The following is a 19,554-nucleotide window of genomic DNA, read 5'->3' as shown; positions in this document are numbered from 1 at the left end:
ACCCAAGCCCTGGTAGCAGCCCTGAGGCTGGCAGGTTCTGGGGTCAACAGAAGGGAGCACCTAACCGTGTCCCTCCAGGGGCCTGTTTCAAGAGTGGAGCCAAGGGACACTGGGCCCGTCAATGCCCCAATCCAAAAGTGCCTACTAGGCCGTGCCCTCAATGCCGTATGATGGGCCACTGGAAATCGGACTGCCCCAGCCTCGGGGGATTCCCGGCACCTCCACACAGGGGAGACCCTGAGATGGTAAGTCCTGCCTTCCAATTTCTTGGATTGGAGGATGACTGACGGAGCCCAGATGGGACACCCCTCTCAACCATGCCAGCCCAGGGTCACACTCCAGGTAGCGGGTAAGTCCATTTCCTTTCTGTTGGACACGGGGGCTACCTATTCTGTCCTGCCTTCCTACTTGGGTCCTACTCATCCCTCCCCAGTTGCAGTTATGGGAATTGATGGTACTTCCTCCAGAGGATTTCTCATGACCAAGGGAACCCCCATAGTCAATGGGCCTCTTATTGCCAAACTCCTCGAGGCTCTCAATTACCCTACTGAGGTGGCTATCGTCCACTGCCATGGCCATCAGGCCTCCAAGGACCCCACCTCTTTGGGGAACAACAAGGGTGACTCTATTGCCTGACAGATGGCCTTAAACTCCTCTCCAGCCCCTCTCCTGTTTCTCAACACTCCCCACAGTCCCTCATACACTGATGAGGAGACTCGGGCCCTCAAAACATTAGGTGGCAGGTTGGGGGTGATGGTATTATGTCCAGGACAAAATTGCCCTCCTGAACAGCCTAATCCACACCCTCATTACTGACATCCACCAGTCTCTCCACATCGGTCCAAAGACCCTAGGACCTCTCTTTCACCTCCTCCGCCAAAAGACCATTAAGGAGGTACACCAGGCCTGCAGAACCTGTTCTGCAGTCAACACCCAGGGCAGCCTCCGCAGACCAGGACCCGCCCACCAGCTCCGAGGGCATCAGGCGAGGACTGGCAACTTGACTTCACTCACATGCCTTGACACAAAACCTTCAGATACCTGCTAACTCTCGCGGACACCTTCACAGGCTGGATCGAGGCATCCCCCACCGCTAGGGAAACAGCAGACGTGGTCGCTGCGGTTCTCATTGAGCACATCATCCCGAGGTTTGGACTCCCTTGAACCCTACAATCGGACAATGGACTGGCCTTCATTTCCAGCATCACACAACAGATCTCCAAAAGCCTCAACATCACCTAGAGACTCCATATCCCCTATCATCTAAATCCTTGGTGGCCACCGGGCTGGGCACCGGGGCCCTAGCTCACTCCATAGATGCTACCTGAGATTTATCCAAATAGTTCTGAACAGCTGTGGAGGCCTCAGCCTAGTCCTTGGCATCCCTACAACAACAGATTACCTCAGTGGCCCAGGTAGCCCTACAGAACCGGCGAGCCCTGGACCTGTTCCCCGCAGACAAGAGAGGAACCTGTTTATTCCTCAATGAAGAATGATGCTATTATATCAACAAATCCGGCATAGTCAAAACCAATATCAGTAAAATCCACGACTCCCTTGGTGGCCAGCATCACCCTGGAATAAACCCCTCTCAATGGTGGCTCTCTCCCTTAATGACCTGGCTCCTTCCGATCCTAAGTCCCCTTATTCTCCTCTCCCTATTAGCACTAATCACCCCTATGTTCTTCACGTCATTCAGGATTGCATCAGCAAGGTTTCCACGGTCACTGTCAACCAATCCTCCCGCATCCCTATACCCGCCTACCCACATCCAAAGGACCCTATAATGATGCCCCTTTGCCAGCAGGAAGTAGCCAGATCTGAATCTCTGCCCTGTTACACCAAAAAGGTCAGAATGTTGGGTCGGTGGCTCCAGGATTGCAGGAGGAACAATAGAAATGACTGCTAGGGATGGCCATCTTCCAGCCCCCTCACCACCCTTTCCTTAACCCATGACTCTCCTGCCCAAAGGATGTATGCTCAGGTCATGTCTCCATAGGTAACCCAATACCTACGCAGGAAACAGAAGTATCAGGACCCCCTACCCCATACTGTCCCATCACCAAATACCCTATCATATATGGATGTGAGCTCATGCCCTGCCTTGACCCAATAAAAGACTCCCCACCAGTTCCCTCCCAACGCGACTTCCTGACTCCACTTTCCAGAGTCAGGAACCTCCCCTGAGGGTGCCCACCTCCTCCCAGCATGACTTTCCTGGCTCCCCTTCTCCTGAGCCCTGAAACTTCGCCAGAGAGTGCCTTTAATAAATCTTGCCCTGTGCCTACCTCACCTGGTGTCCTATTTATTTCGCCTATAAAACCTTACAGTCCCCTAGTGCCTCTTGCCCCTTTACAGGTAGCCCTTTTTCTAATGACCTTTAAAGCAGCTGGCCGTGGAGAGTTTGGGATGGAGCACTCAGCCCTCACAGCAGATGAATATGAAGGGTTAATCAGCCCCAAGGAACTGTCCTGCAGAAAGTCATCCCTAATGTCCCTGAATTACACCAATTCCAAGACATTCTCTATGGACAGACAGTATAGGACACAGTTATAGAACAGGACTTGCTGTGCTAAGCAGTCAAGGGAGAGATTGTGTCACCCATGAATATGAAATGACCCTTTGGAAGAAACTCCACTAGATTCTGTTCTCAGACTGGGAAGCAGCCCAGTGGCTCCCACGTAGATGGGCACCCCCTGCAGGTGCCTTGGACCAAGAGGAGCTGGGATCTCACCCCATCCCTGCTGCTCAACTGGCCTCCTCAGCTCCCAGGAGAGTCAGGCCTCAGTGTGAGTGGGAAGGGGCTCTGAAAGTGTTACTGTTAATGTCCTAGGACCCTCCAAGGATCCACAAACACCCTTGGTTTTCCCAACACAGACTTTACATCCTGGAAGGATGTAGGGGAACTACTCTTTGCTTCCCCTCCTCTGAGTGGGATCCTTCTCCAGTCCTCCTTCCAGACAACTGGTCACCCTAACCATCTCTGAATTTCCATCTGTCATTGCACATCCTGGTGCCTCCACCTCCCCTCACCATCCACCCACTTCCCTATGATCCCTCCCCTGCCCACCTCCCACTCCGTTCCTTCCCACCTAGACAAACTTACCCCCACCCAGACTTCCTCCCTCCCTCCTGGCTCACCTCCACAGACAACCCCAGCTCCTGTGGGCTCCACCTTCCCATTACCTCCATCTCTCCAGCCTGCTGCATCCCACCATTTTGCCCCATTTCAAATCATTTTTACATCTGCTTTCACACCTCTCCCATCCTTCAGAGTCTAATGAGCAGAGCAGGGCTCAGAGCCCAATAAAGGGAAGGACATTTCTCGCCTTCGCTCTCTTTCTGCCCTCTGCCTGCCATTCCACATCTCTTCCTGACAACAAACCTGGTCAGATGTTACCAAGAGTTGAAGAGACTTCTCCCCAAAAACAGAGTGAGGGACTGGGGTGCACAGAGGAACAGGATGGGCTGTGGCACTTCAGTCCACCTGGGGGAAGCCCCACCCAATACGATAAACCCCACCCCCTCCTGAGTGTCCTCAGGGGTGACCAGGACCCTCCACAGCTTGGCTTTGCCCAGGTCAGAAGGGAACCTTGGCATCACTGGGACCTTGGGAGGGCCTGATGACCTGGTCACCCCAAAGCCACTCCTTCTCAGTAGACTACAGAAGCAAATGGTGACTCGTCCCCATCGGGTCATCCCACCATGTCAGCCTCCACTTCATCTGAAGGGAGACTCTCCCTCACTCCTAGCTTGGGTTCACAGAAGACAAAGGAATCTACACAGCCTCTGGGTCTTTTCTCCCAGCAGAGCAGTGACAGCTGGGAGCCCAGCAGAGGGCGCGTGTTTAGCAGTGACCCTGTGTGTGGGAGGGGACTCGGGCCTCCCATTGGAAGCCAGAGATCCTCCCCCCAGAGTCTCACCTCATTTTCTGCCTGTTTGCTCTACGTGGTCTCCCTCCCCCCCATCTTGCTGAACCCCAACACTGATGGGGATCAGTTCTCCCTCTACGGTCCCTTTCATGCTATCTCTCCCTGTATCAGACCCAGGATTTCTGCCCCAGAAAACAAGCAGCTGTGTCTGCTCCCAGGAAGTCCTTCCTCTTCTCCTGCTTTAGTCTTTCTTGCTGCTGCTAAGTAATCAGGCTGTCCATGGAGACTTTGGGGATTGTTCCCAACCTTCCCCTTCTTCCCCACTTCTTCACCTTCTCCGTGCTTCGTCCCAAATACCTAGGGGCCAGATCTTAGGATTCAGAGGAGTCTTCTGGGCTTGGAGCACAAGGGAAGGGCTGCTGAGCATCTGCGTGGGCTGCAAGGAGAATGTATCTGTTCCTGGGGTGAGAATGGCCAGAGAACACTTTGGAGCTCTGTGCACACAATAGCGGTATCATAAGTGTGAAATGGTTCATTGAGAAGCTGGGTTTAGGCAGGTGAGAAAAGGTACAGGGGACAGGTGTAAGAGCTCTAGGTATCAGTCTCAGATTCCCCTTACCCACTCCCAAATCTTTCCAAATGGGCCCCCTGCTCTGCAAGAGACAGAAGCTAATACTCCCAACTTATGGCAAGAGGAGGGGCCAGGAAAGTAATCCAAGGAAGACTCTGGTAATGAAAAGAGCTAGCTGAGGCTGCTGTGATACCAGATGGACTGCTTGCTCCTCACAGCACAGGGGCTCCTCAGCCTTGCAGCAGGGATCCAGAAATGACTGGTCTCTAAACTCAGTCAGGGGATACCTTCCCCTTCCCAAAAGCCCAAAAACCCTGATCAACTCCCCCAAGGAATAGATAGCCCAGAACCCACTGAGATTGAAGTGGAAGCTGAGAGAGAGTCTATGTGATAGCAATTAGCCTCTCTCTTTCTGAACTTCTGTCCTCATCTCTTCCCCAGAACCTCATATCCTGGGGCATTAGTTCAGAGACCTCTGCCTTGATCTGTTCCAAGTCTCTAGCAATCAAAGCTCTTAACCCTTGTTTTGCTTGCAGGCTCCTGGAGAGGAGAAGAGGGGACAGGGTCCATCCGGAGCAAGGGTCATCCTGAGACTGATACCCTCTTCCCAAGGCAGTGGTGGGGGGTGGTGTTGGAAGTTGGACCAAAGAAGGAACCAGTTCTAAGTTTGGGTTGACAAATACAAACCCTGGTGGGAAGGCTTTTATTCTCCTTCTGTTACTGATTTTATTGTTATTGTTCTTCAGGTTAAAAATTGAATTAACTCATAATTGTAGTAGGGTAAATATGTGACAGTGACCATAAAAGCCATTCCTAGCTTCCCTATCTGAAGGAAATTCCCTGTTATTCTTTGTCACAAACCTGTTTATTCCCTTGTGGATTCATGACACTCTGGAATTACTGAAGATTTGTTTTCTTGCTTCTTGTCTATTTCCCTCCAAGAAAAGCTCTAAATTTGAATGAGAGAAAGAATGAACAATGAATAAATATATTATATATGAATAAATTTACTGGTGGGATCAACATTTCCCAATAAGATGACCTATGCCTGAAAGCATCATGTGCAGACCTACAATCACAGTAATTATCCTTTATCAGTATTCATAATACTTCTCCTTCCACAGCTCTTAATGGGCACTTTCCCTCTATTTAATACAACACATGAAGGTTATTTAGCATTTCTTTAGCTCTGTATTAAGGACAGTAGAGAGAATATAAAAATATACAGGGCACAGTATCCCCACACCAGAAGCTTACAGGTGAGTGAGGGAGAGCGAGAAGACACAAGGTAACTACAGCTGAACACAATGCAGAGAGACAGCTATGGTGAGAGTGACACAAAGGAGTAGAAGAGATCAAAGGAAATATATTTCTTCAGAGGCAGATAACCCATGAAGGCATAGGAGGAGGTCACATTTATAGGGCACCTTGATGATTGTATAGGATTTCAGTAGGCAGAGATTGCAAGGACAGAATTCCAAGGAAAGACACTGTTATTGGGAAGGATTTATTGACTTTGGGCATCGTTTGATATCAAATCTGCTCATCATGACAGAGTAAAATGTGAGGACCAGGGAAATTTAAGATAAAACTGCAGAATCTGAAGGCTTTGAATACAGAAGACAGGTGCCAGAACCTGAGTCCCAGCTCAGGCTCCATTTCTCCCCACTTCTCTTGCACCTGATCTTTGGAAGGGGCAATGGTTCTAATGGGAGAGTGTACGCATTACATCTTCGTCTGTATGTCTCTGAACTCCGCTCTCCCTCCACTGAGTTATTTATTAATAATGAAAGGATTTCTTAATCTCATTACCCAGAGGAGAACAGAGGGCAGAAAAGCATATATTACACAAATAAACTTAGGTAATTTGTGTACCTGTGGGAAAGAGAAAAGTCTCTCCTTCTATCTCGATAGTTAATTTTCCTTGATATTTAGACACTCTATGTCAATAAATATCTGTATTCCCTCCTTCTCTGGACACAGATGCTGTTAAATGTCACATGTAAACTAAAGTTTGTCATAAAAATGCCTCGCAAAACAGTCTCCCAAGAACTGGCACTGGCAGGTGGAGGAGGGGCTTCCTGGGCTGTGTCTGCCTTCAAACCACCTGCAGGTCCTGCCTCCTGATTCCAGAAACTTTGCTTCAGGTTTTCTAAAGAGGGAAATAGAGACATTCAACTCTTCTTACTGTTGGGTCCCCAATAATGGGTCCATGATTAAAGGAGCAAGACTGATTCAAAGCAAAGGTCAAGCAAAGCTTTATTTCACGCCAAGCACCAAGAATCAAATGGACCGTCAAACAGACAGGTCGGGGCCACCCCTTACAGAGAGGATGACCCCTCTCTGTTTCACAGACTAGCTTTTATAGAGCAAAGGCCATGTGGTTGGGCCTGGCCACGCACAGGTGGTCAATGAAGTTGTAACACACAGAGAAACCTGCACAGTCATGCTAGGTGACCAATTGAATTACAATTTACCCTAGTAGACATTTGAACCGGCCTATCACCTTGGTCAGAATTGGTACCCAAAAGGTGCCCAAAGGGTGGGGGCCATACTCCTTGGTAACCAGGGAGACAGTATGCACCCCCCCACTGATTGAATGTCTCCACCTGACCTGACCCACCCTTGTATTTGGGCTTTTTTTTTTACCTGAGACTTGTTTCTGGGACTTGTTTTTAAGTAAGTTCCCCTGAGGGGAGGGGTGGTGGGCAGAGTCAATTTAAGTTTTACAACAAAATGGCAGCTCAACTGGGGTGGGGCCTTTACACTTACCATTGTTGTTTCTGTAAGAGCTCACTGCATTTTATGAAATTAATGCCACAAATGACCAGCCTCTTACAATCCCCACTCTAGATTCCTTAATTAGTACAAATTTTGATTCTCCTCTTCCTGGGGTGGCTCAAAGGGAAGAGAAGAGGTAAATACAAGGGCTTCTCTGTGGACCTTCCCTGAGGGTCTCTTAGGGGAGACAGGTGTTGATGTGAGGGGTGTGCCTGTAACTGCTGCTGTGTATGAGGTTAGAGGGTAAAACACAGGAGGGGTTTCCTTGAGGCTGCTGTTGCTCTTTCTCTCTGAACCTCTTCTGGCTGTAGCAGATGGATAGGGCTCCACAGCAGCCCAGCATCTTAGCCATGAACTTCCCAGAGGGAAACTCATTAGGGTTTCCTTGAGAGGTGATGAAAAATAAGTATCAGAGTTTGGAAGAAACACACTAACCATGACCAGGGTTGGAAGGCTCCTGGTTCCTTAGTGCTGGTTGAAACCTTCAGGGTTTGTGTTCCTGCACACACACACACACACACACACACACACACACACACACACATCGCACATCATACCTAAAAGGTCTTTTAAAAAATGCCCATGTTTGTAGACATACTAAGAGGAAAATACCCCACTCCTTGATGAATATTTCCACTCAAATTTCAAACATAATTGTCCATATATTTGGTGCACACACATGACTTTCAATGAGGAAGTTTATGACTATATGTCCCTGTCCTCGAAACTTTTCCAGTCTCCTGTCTACAGGGTGGGGCCCAGGAAAGATCATCTGACTATGAGCTGTATGTGTAAGTGTGTCTCTGACCACATGCCACAAAACACATAGAAATCGTTTTCTCATTATTCACTATTGGGAATTATCCACTGTCTTTCAATTACCTCTATGCCATCAAGTTTCAGTGATCAGCAGTCCCTCACTCAGCTGATACTCCATGCAGAGTATAGCTCAGAGGTTACAGGTACAAGACTCTGCTCAAACGTAGTACAAATCCAAGCTTCACTACTCACTTTGCACAAATGATTTAACCTCTCTTCGCCTTAGTTTCAACTTTTCTAAAATGAGCAAAACAACACTCACCTCATTCAACTTTGTATCAAATAGGTAATTATATAAAGTGCTTGGAGTACTCACAAATGGTAGCTATATAATCATCATCGTCACTGTGGGACTGTGGACATAGAAGGAAGTAATGCATGAGAGGGGTGTTCCTTCCCTTAGGAGGTTTTAAAATCTCCTATGACACAAGATGAGTACATGGAGTGAGGAAGCACCTGTAAACCTAAAATCTATTTGAGCCCTAATGTCCAATATATTCTCCTAAATCCAAGGAGAGTTATGAGAACTGATAGCAGATTTCAGTGCTCTAGTATGATTGTGTTTTTTTCTTCTGTCATTCATCATGCACATGCCTCACCACCTACATATACCACACATCCACCCATTTATGTATTTGAAGTTTATGAAGTTGACTGGAGAATTCATTTATGAAGTTGACTGGAGAATTCATGGGATAACAATGATTTTGAGAATTCATTTTCTACATTTCCCTGTTTCTGGACAGGAGCCCATCTGAGACATTCCACACCCAAGTGAGACAGCAATGCACACGGCCACAGAGCCTAGCCCTCCCATCTCCCCATCACCCTCTGATCTCAGAAAATTCTTCCTTAGGTTCAATCTCCAACTATTTTCCTTTCATTGGCTTCTATTTCTCACCCATTCTTATAAGGGATGAGGTACAAGATCCCTTGAAAAGCTAAGAAAATTCTCCAATGGGAGCACCTGAGTGGCTCAGTCAATTGGGCATCTACCTTTGGCTTGAATCATGGTCACCAAGTCCTGGATACAAGACCCTTATCAGGCTTCATGCTTTGCAGGGGGTCTCCTTCAACCTCTCTCTCTGACCGTCCTCCCCACTTGGTCATTCTCATTCCCTGTCTCTCTCAAAAAATTTAAAAAAAAATAGAGTAAATTCTCCAATGCCCACTTTGTCCATTGTTCCACTGCCCATAAGTCCAGTTGTCTGGAATTAAAGGTCTCATATACTTTGTTATTAACCAATTGAAAATCATCAATGATCCCTTAAAAGGCATAATTTGGTCCCTATTAGGGTAGGGACCTCTTATGTAGATATCTTGTCTCTCCTGAGAGCATTTGAAAGATGAGAGTTGCCTAATTTCCAGGACAGATAATTAAGAATTCCTATCTCATCCCCAACCTCCACAGCCTCCTCAATTCGTATCATCAAGTAATCACTCATTTGATTAAGAACAGTACAACCCTGAGTCAGGGCATAACCAATATGATCTCCCTGGGATCTTGCAGGCCAACATATGAAGGAGGGGAAATAGAATGGCAGTAGTCACCACCCACCCAATGTTTGCTTCAGAGGAGGCCTGAGGACTAGACAGACTTGACAGAGGACACTGAAGGCTTTTTCCCACTGTGGGCAGAGTGTTAAACCCTGCCATCATGACTGCTTTGGGAGTCCTGGAGGCAGGGGCAGTCAGACCCCACACTTCTCCCTCTTCCCAAATTCAATCCCCTAACCAAGCCCCCTCTTCTTGTGTTCCCAGTACCAGTTTTCACACCTTCCATAGTGCCCATCTGAGGCCAGACACCTGTCATCCCATATCTAATTCTGGTGTTTCTCAAACCTGAATGACCACACAGATCACCTGGAAGCCTGTTAAAAATGCAGATTTGGATTCAGTAGGTCTGGGTTGGGTCCCAAGAATCTGCATTTCTACAAGCTCCCAGGTGACACCCATGCTGCTAGAGCAAGGATCTAGATGATACAGCAGTTGCTGCAACTGTCTCCCAGGAAGAGTCCATCTGTCCCCATCTTTCTGCCTGTCTATGCTCCAGATGACTGTGAGAATCATGTCTCATTCCTTCCTGATTCAGGAATCTCATACCATGGCATAATACACAACATTGTATTGTACACAACAATACACAATACATTCTTTCATGACTCTTAAAGGTCCATATGACTAGAATTACTGTCCCTTTTCTTTTCCATCTCATCCATCTGTCTTTTATTTACCGAATTACTCCATAGACAACATTCTCCAGGAAGTGTTTCTTGACCTATACGTCTTTCTCAGTTTCAACTAATACCTTCCCTTCGAGAATAATGCTGCTTCAATCCGTATCCAGTTATGAATCCTCCTATTTCAGCCCGTTTTCCTCCCCATGTAGAGTATCAGTTCTCTCTGACCAAGAATTGTAGGTGCTTTCAGAAGGTTTTTGCTCCAGTACATCAAAGAACCATCTACAGGAGTAGGCAAGTATGTGGGTAATCTTGCCTCTGGCAGGCTTCCCTGAAGTCACTGACTTCCTGGTGGGAACATGAGAAATTCAGCAAGTAAGGAAGTACCTTCCCTCCCTCCCTCCCGGGCAGACCCCATGCATCAGTACAATAGAAAAACACTGACCCTCCTATACCAAAGCATAAAACTGACTGCATCAAGAAGGATGCCTGTTGGGACCTCACTGGAGCCAGCCTCATCTTCAGGGATTCCCTGGTATCAGGTAGAACTGCTTGGGCCTCCTATCAGTTTCACTGCTTCTAGCCCCTCGTCACATCCCATGGGAAGAGATGGAGCTGGACCAGGGGAGGTCATGTCATGCATTCTCCTGACCCAGGACTGTATTTTCTCTGTTGCTCTTTGGATGAACAACACTGTTCTTACTGCTGGATTTAGAGGAAATAAAAACTTACTCCTTATCCTTAGAAATACTCCACTGGGAAGGAACAGACAACACAGTTACCATAACTCAGGCATAGCCACAGAACAGCAATACTACAGGTGCCTGGGCACAGTTCTAGATACAGGGTCCAGACAGCTCTGGATGGAGAGACATTCTGCTTGCCAAGGAAGCCTCCCAGAAGATACTTGAAAGGAGTAGCACATGCTGGCCTAAAGGAAGGAGAATTTTCTGTACCAACAAAATGCGAAGAGAATTGAGAATTAGTCTCAATTCACTTGAACATGAATTTATTAAATGCTCATTAGGTGCCTGGCCTCAGCTGGATGCTCTGGGAGTGAACAGGATACACTACTTACCCAAGATCTATAATCAGGGGCAATAAAAAAAAGAAAAGGAAGACACAGATAACTGTGGTATGCAATTTTTTAAAATTTCAGATTTATTGATGTATAGTTGACATAAAATTGTGACATATTTACAGTACACACAGTGCTAATTTGATATACATATAATTATGAAGTGATACATTATGATTTGCCCACTGTGAAAGCATTCACAATGGAATTTTAATCTACATGTTTCATTAGATGAAGATGAGTGTAAAAAGAGTGCTTTTTTCCCCCTCTCTTCAACTTTACACACGAAGAGCCTTCATCTGGAGCTCTGGTGTTCAACATATGGTCCCTGGACCAGCTTCTCCTGGGAACTTGTTAGAAGTACAGGTTCTGGGCCCCACCCAGACCTTCTGAATTCCAACACTGAGGACAGGGGTCCAGCAATCTCTTTCCACAAGCCCTCCAGGTGCCATGGCACCCCTGAAGTTTGAGAAACACTGAGCAGAATACTATTCCTAGCCACTCTCCATACTGCCCTCTCTCACTGGGACCTTGATTAATGAAGTGAAGACATAACACTGAGCATACCTGGTTAGCTTCTTCCAATGTTTTGTTGGTTTTCTTTTTTTTTCCAGAACGAACCTGCCCACTGGACATATGCAATCCAACCTGCTCATACAGGAGAAAAACTAACTAAAAAAGTCCCTCTCCTGTGGTGGTAGGCAAGGGACACTCAGACTACTTGTGATGAGTAATTCTGTTTAATTTAATGATGAAGGATTAGCAAGTCAACAATGGTGTAGATCTACACCTGACAGTTTAGTCAGCTGTCACCATGTCATGATTATCAATGGGTTCCTAACATAGGAGGGGGAAATGGGGTGTTATTTATTGGACCTCTACAGCTCCAACAATGGGTTGTAGTGATAAGTAGGCAGGTTACAGGTTCAGATCATTTGCAGTAAGGAGTCCTAGTTGAGGGAATAACAGGACAGAAGAACCAGAGGAATCCTAGAATATTTTAAGGAAATGTAACTTGAGAAAGGGATCAGTTGTGACCTCTCCTGCTACACATAACTAAGCAGAGCATGGAAGGAACTGAGTGGCTTCCTCAAGTCACATTGCTAATTGTTGTGGAAAAAAGCCCAGAACCCAGGACATGTGGCCTTCAGCTGTGCTCTTTCTGAGCAGGTGGAACAAAGCAGACAACAGTAGAGAAACTTTAATGTCCAAGAATGCAGATGTTGCTAAAAGAAATACCAACCCAGGGATTTTCAGCATGGACAGTGGGCTCAAAGTCAAAGTGTTTTGTGTCCAGGGGAGAGCTCTGCCTCCAGTCACTTGTGCATGTTCTGTTTTCCCCTCACACAACCAAGGCTCAAGCTACACAGCCCACTCACTATGCTCTGAACACAGCTTCATTTTCCTGTGCTTCTCATCCTGGTGCTCTCTCTGCCTGCAATCTCTCCCTGCTGCCCAGATGTGGCAAATCCCCATCCCTGAAGTGAGCCAGCTCAAAAGCCATCCCTCTACAAGTTCTCCTTTAATTTCACCATCAACCCTCACCTCTGTACCAGGCACAAATGATCATCCTCCATGCTGAATTCCCAAGATTCAATTATATTCAATTATATTAATTATGACAACACGTTCTACTTTGTGTTACAGCTATGCTTTACCTTTTGTATTAGAATATAAGCTCCTTAAATGCAGAAGCCATATTTCATCATTTTTGGCTTTTTGTGGTCTTCTTCTAGCTTCTTTTTCTTTTTATTAATATAAATATAATGAATATGCAGTGTTGATGTATTACTCAGAGGTGCACAACACACGGATTCAACAATTTCACACATTTCTCAGGGCTCATCAAGATTAGTGTACTCTTAATTCCCTTTATTTAAATCACCCATTCCCCTACCCATTTCCCCTTTGGCAACTACGAGTTTGTTCCCTTTAGTTAGGGGTCCAGGCTGTTGTGTTATTTATTTATTTATTTTGGTATTGCATTGGTCTCATTTTTCTTTTTCATTTTGATTTTTTTTTCTTTAATTCTCCTTAAGACTGAAAACATGGCATTTGTTTTTCTCAGACTAACATATTTAAATTAGCATTATACCCACCCAGTTCAACCACGTTGTTACAAATGGCAAGATTTCATTCTTCTTTATGGCTGAGTAATAGTCCATTGGATGTACATATAGACCACATCTTCTTTATTTATAGATGCACACCTCTGTTCCTTCCATATCCTGCATATTGTAAATAATGTTGCAATAAACATAGAGGTGCATATATCTTTTCAAATTCATGAAACAAACCTCTTTTATACAGAAAAGGAAACCATCAATAACAACAAAAAAAGGCAACCTACTGAATAGGAGAAGATATTTGCAAATAATATATCAATAAGTGATTAATACTAAAAATACATAAAGAATTTCTACAAGCCAATACAAAAAAAAAAAACTATTAAAAAATGGAGAGAGGAACTGAATAAATATTTTTCCAAAGAAGACATACAGATGGCCAACAGACACATGAAAAGATATGGAGAAAAAGGAATCTTCATGCACTGTTGGTGGAATATCAATTGTTGCAGACCTTATGGAAAACAGTGTGGAAGATTCTCAAAAAGTTTAAAACAGCACTGCCATATGACCCAGTAATTCTGCTACTGGATGTTTTTTTCTTTCTTTCTTTTTTTTTTTTTTTAGAGTCATTCACTTTTTTTTTTAATTTTTTCAGTGTAACAGTATTCATTGTTTTTGCACAACACCCAGTGCTCCGTGCAATATGTGCCCTATTACCCACCAACTGGCTCCCCCAACCTCCCACCCCCGCCCCTTCAAAACCCTCAGGTTGTTTTCAGAGTTTTCTTAAGTAATCTCTACATTCAATGTGGGGCTCAAACTCACCGGCCTGAGAGCAAGAGTCATGGTCTACTGACTCCACCAAAAGGATATCTCCTTCATTAGTGAATATTTAACTAAAGAAAAGAAAAATATTTTATCAAGTTTCTTCTAATACCAATTCTGTAAAAGCCAGTAAGCAGCTACAGACACAATTGAAGAGAAGAAAGTAAAAATAAGGGTGGAGGGGAGCAAAGACACATCCTTCGCTGTACCATAAATATGAAGCTCTATTAGTGTTCCCACACCAATATCTCATAGGAGCTCATATTCCCATGTGCTCAGGAATACTTCCCATTATTTTGTAGGGGACCAAACTGCACTCAGGTGTGATGATTCAAGCCAAATATGTACTGGTACTGCTGAGTTCAAGGTCTAGTGTTTGGGTCCATAAGCAGGGTTAAGCTACCAGGCTTTGCTGGATCCCAGAGCAGAAGTAGATAGCAAACCCAATCAGCATCCAAACACCAAACTTTAGCCAGGTGCCAGCTGACATCTGCATCATAAGGCAAACATTCACAAAGATATTCAGGAGTGGGAGGAGAGGCAGAGCAGGGACCTTAAAGGAAAGGGGAGAGGAGTTCTGTGGCTGTCTCCAGATGACCCCAGTTCCCAGTGATGAGCATCAGGAGCAGCACAACCACTGTGATCGGCCCTGCATCTCCAGAAAGCAGACTTGGCCAGTGGGCCAGCACCAGGCAGAGGACAGTCATCAGCAGAACAAGCAGTGAGGAGCAAACATAGACAACCCGGCCAGAGAGTGGAGTGGGGGTGGGGCTACCTGGAAAAAATAGTCCTTGTAGAGTCAGCTTCTCTGCTGCAGGTGCAGTCTCCTCCTGCATCTGTGCTACATTTCCCCCATTCTCCTCCTGCAACTCTTTTTCATTTTCCTCCTTCCTCCTCTCAATTTGGTACCTGACGGTAAGAATGCAAAAAGCTATCAGGGAATAAGATACCAGGGTCCCAACTGACCTCATGTCCAGAAGATCAGTGAGTCTAAAGAAGATTACCATGATTGCTGTGATAATGCCAAGGATCAGAATGGACAGGGTATGGCCATATGTGCTGTCAGTGAACCGGGAAAGGACTGGGAACAGGAGACCATCCTCTGCCATTGTGTGTATCATCTGACGTATGGGGAACATAAAGCCCCAATAGATGCCAACAAAAATACTACAGAAAATTGCAAAAACTACAACATAGTAGGCAGGGACCCAGCCAATATGGAGAAATGCCTCAGGCAAGGTGCTCCCAGGTTGAAGCTGGTAGTAAGGAACCATAAGTGTAAGTGCTGCAGAGACACCAAAATACAACAAAAAAGCAGATGAGCAGTGAAATCACAATGCCCATGAGGATGGAACGCTTGGGATTGTGTGATTCTTTGACTCTGGTAACAATAATGCTGAAACCTATAAATGCATAGAAACAGGTAGGTAATCACGGAGAATCCCCTGGAAGCCAAAAGGCATGAATCCTCCAGAGCCCAGAGGGCCCAAGCGAGAGGTGCCATTGAGTCCAACCTGTATGTAGTCTTCTTCTGTGAGCTTCCAGTTTTGTAGGTCCCCCTTAATGAAGGCAGAGATGATGAAAAAGCTGAGAACCAAAAGCTTCACCAATGTAAACACTTCAAACACTCTGAGGAACCCATGCCGACTTACATATTTCAGTTCCGTGAAGAAAAACAGAAAGATGACAAAAAAGTAGTGTAGATTGTCTGCAATGACTTGGGGAACATATTGTGAGATGGTCTCTTGCTGGGTCTCAGAGATCCGGTTCCCAATGAAGATGTCAAAAGTTAAGATCCAGGCCTGGACCACAACGAATGTATCAACAGCAAAGGAGAGGATGAGATTCCAGCCAGTGATGAAAGCCCAGAATTCACCTACAGTGACGTAGATGTAGAGATATGCTGAGCCAGAATGGGGGACGTGGGCACTAAACTCCGCGTAGCACAGCCCAGCCAACAGTGATGTTAGACCTGCCACCAAAAAGCAGATCACAATGGATGGTCCTGCTTGATTACTGGCCACCTCATTAGCCAGGAAGTACACACTGACACCCACTGTGTTGCCCACACTCAGGGCCACTAAATCCAGAGTGCTCAGTTTTATGCCAGATTTAAACTCATACACTTCTTTCTCCAGCAGACGTCTGCGTACCAGGTTTTGACCAAACTTGTGAACCACCTGACGCAGCATTCTAGCTGGAATTGAAGAAGATTCTAAGGATCAGAGAGCTGTAACAAGCCCAGACAGCCAAGGGTGCTGGATCTGGTTAAGTGAGGCTGAGTTAAGCCAAGTTGGGTGGGGACTGCTGGGGTCCTTCACTCAGGCTTCAGAGCTGCTGCTTCTTATTTCTTCCTTTATTTTTCCTTTTAAAATTTTTATTGGATATTTTAATTTTTTTAATTTAATTTAATTTTATTTTTTCAGTGTTCCAAGATTCTTCTGGTATGTGCTATCCTTCCAGAATGCCTATAGAAACAATAGATATTTACTGAACAATGGTGTTCAACCAATCAACTGAGAATCAAAGTTTGCATATAACTTGTTGCAGCCCAAGTATCACAGAAACGGACACCAAAAGACACCACAGAAAATTAATCCTGCTTTCCCTCCAGAAAAAGTACCAAATACCTCCCAATATTCTGGTTTTGTTTTTGTTTTTGTTTTTTAATTTATTTTTCAGTGGACTCCATGCCTAGCATGGAGCCCTAAATGGGGCCTGAACTCACAACTCTAGATCAAGACCTGAGCTGATATCAAGTGTTGGAGTCTCAAAGAACTGAGCTACCTAAGAACCCCAACATTTTCCTTTTTTACACTCCACATAACATAATCCAATGTGAGTTCATGAGTCACATAGCTTCCTTTGTTAATTAGGTAATAAACAACAGGATATGGATGTATTGTGCAAGAATTCACATGCAGGATGTATGCCCACTGCTTGAGCATGAGTTATGACACCTTAATTCATGGACTAGATGCCTCTTTGCAATTATAGACCCATTCCTTATATATCATCGGAGTTTAAATACCAATATTAGTTCTCTCTGCCTTAAAACTCTTAGCCCCAAAATCTGCTACCCAAAGTTACAATCACTTTGGCCTCCTTTTCCCCATTCCACATCATCTATTTAGCTCTACTGATGACCAAGAATATACAATCCACCCCTTCCCTTCTACCACTTGGCCCACTGGGGCACTGTGAACTTGGAAGAGGAGGGAGAAAGGCACAGGACCTTCACCACCACCTGAAGGAGAGGACCAGACTGTCTGGGAAGGAAACAGTGGAGAAATGGGGGCAACAGCCAACCCATGATCCATGACTGAGAAGGGAGAGGAGACAGAGAGGCTATATTGTGATTTCTGGCATTCAGTAAAACTCACCCAAAACAACCAGACAGAAATTCACTGCCTTTTTCATGTCCTCAAAATGGCAGTGTGATAGGTAGGGGAAAAAGAAATGAATCACCTAGCTCAGTTGCTCTCAACCAAGCAAATTCCTTTTGTCTCTGTTGGGGTCCATTATCAAAGGAAGGAGATTGAGACAAAGTTAAAGTTATGCAAAGCCTTACTCTATACCAAGCACTAGAAGTCAGACTGACCGGCCAGGGGAACAAGACTGAGACAAAGTGAAAGTTATGTAGAGCTTTATTCTATGCCAAGCATTAGAAGTCAGACTGACCAGCCAGGGCCCCCTCCGAAGAGAGTGACCCCCCTCCTGATCTCACAGGCTGGTTTTATAGGGCATAACTGTAGACCCAAGGTATGTGGCTTCTATTGTTAAGGAGTTTACTCCCGGAATCGATACCCAAACCATACCAGGAACTCCTGGGGCATTTATTCCTGGAATGAAGTCTGTGGATGTAAACAGCAATATGGCTACCTAGGCAATATGGATTTGCTCTGGCTAAGCAGACCCTAATAGTTAAACAGGTTTTAACATTAAATTGGCCCTAACAGTCTCCTCCTCCTCCAGAACCTCTCTGGGTTCCAGCAGAGAAGGTGAACTCATTTGTGCAGTCTCCTCACTGGTCACACTGTGCTCTATACACACCCTATGCCATCTGGGGTGTCAGCTGCCAGGGGCTTGGAGAATCTGCCCTGATCTGTGAGCTTGTATTAAGCTTGTATTAATTCAAGCTTGTGAGCTTGTATTAAACTCACAAGCTCACTCACTTGTGTCTCCCTATGAATTTTTCAGAAGTTACTTTTAACTCATGCAGATGTTATCTGAATGTTTTCTTAATGAAGGAATCCTGTGTGTGATTCCCTCTTACTCCTTCTCTCCTACTTCTCTTCAGATGCCCCCCTCCACAAGGGGAGCAAGGCTCTGGATGAACAATTCACAGCAATGCCCAGGAAATGAGAAGTGGAGAACAGAGTAAGCAAAGTCATGCAGCCCCCACTCTCCTCCCTACTCTTGCTTCAGGCTTAAGAGAATTTTGCAAAATGTTCTCAGAAGTTTTTAAAGACAGAAATATCAGTCAAAATTGGAAAGTCTACTCTATAGATGATGAAAAAGAACCCTTGGATTATGGGCCAGACCTTCTGTCTACAAATCCATCTAGACTACTTATTTGCCACTCACCAGTTCCAGTGCTATGATTTACAAACAAGCACAGGAGATAGATAGTGAGTGTCAATTCTTAACTCATGGGAACTTTTTACACTGAGGTTTCCCCAACCCACCACCAGGCTTCATACCCTTCCAAGGCTTCACACTCCCCTTCCTTCATACTCTTTCCTTTGTTCATAATATGATCTGTGCTTATTCCTCCAGCCCCATCCCCTGCCCAGTTCCTGCTCCAGCAGTGAAATTCAACACTCACACTGTTCCCTTGCCTCTACTGCTTTCTTGGTCCCTTCAATTAACTAACCCCCACTTCTCTTTCAGTGCACTGCTCAGCAGTTGCTTCATCAGGAAGCCGCCACTGAACCTTATGCTGCCCTTCCTATGTGCTCTCCTTGTACCTGGCTTCCACCATGTGTCACTGATCTTACTGTATCCAAATTCCAGGTCAGCTGCTGGTCTCCATCAGACTGAGAGGAAGGTACTCAACGAATATCTGTTGAACAAATGACCATGCTGAGAAAAGAAACCTGACAGGGGCCATAATCTGGAATTCTTATATACTGGACATTGAGACACTTACTTTGTAGCCAAGCAATCCTCATAATTCAGGATCATGTAGAGATATACATGGTATTACTTTCTTTATGGAAGTCGAGTAAAATGGATAGTGTGATAGATGGATACTGTGATATAACCTTGACTGCCCATCATGCATGGCAGGTATGAGTCACACTGGATGATAAAGAATCAGCCTTTGAGGACACTTGTTTAAAAATATTAGGTTCCT

The 19,554-nt window shown here is 45.4% G+C and overlaps 1 protein-coding gene and 1 long non-coding RNA gene across 2 annotated transcripts; both read right to left on the bottom strand.

The window, feature by feature from the left end:
• Nucleotides 1-13,260: 13,260 nt before the first annotated feature.
• Nucleotides 13,261-14,501, bottom strand: LOC123946630. Its single transcript, XR_006819639.1, has 2 exons — nt 14,196-14,501; nt 13,261-13,529 (listed from the first exon to the last, which is right to left on the bottom strand). It is a non-coding gene; the product is annotated as an uncharacterized LOC123946630 (long non-coding RNA).
• Nucleotides 14,502-14,589: 88 nt separating this feature from the next.
• Nucleotides 14,590-16,408, bottom strand: LOC123946629 (cationic amino acid transporter 3-like). The gene is given in 4 exon segments (XM_046012221.1): nt 14,590-14,800; nt 14,802-15,508; nt 15,510-15,625; nt 15,628-16,408. Coding segments are annotated over 4 exon segments (1,794 nt in total). The 5' UTR covers nt 16,388-16,408.
• Nucleotides 16,409-19,554: the final 3,146 nt, after the last annotated feature.

The sequence above is a fragment of the Meles meles genome, chromosome 7 (assembly GCF_922984935.1).
Source record: "Meles meles chromosome 7, mMelMel3.1 paternal haplotype, whole genome shotgun sequence".
Lineage (NCBI taxonomy): Eukaryota > Metazoa > Chordata > Mammalia > Carnivora > Mustelidae > Meles > Meles meles.
The sequence above is the reverse complement of the archived record's forward strand: the minus strand, read 5'-3'. Positions and strand labels throughout refer to the sequence as shown.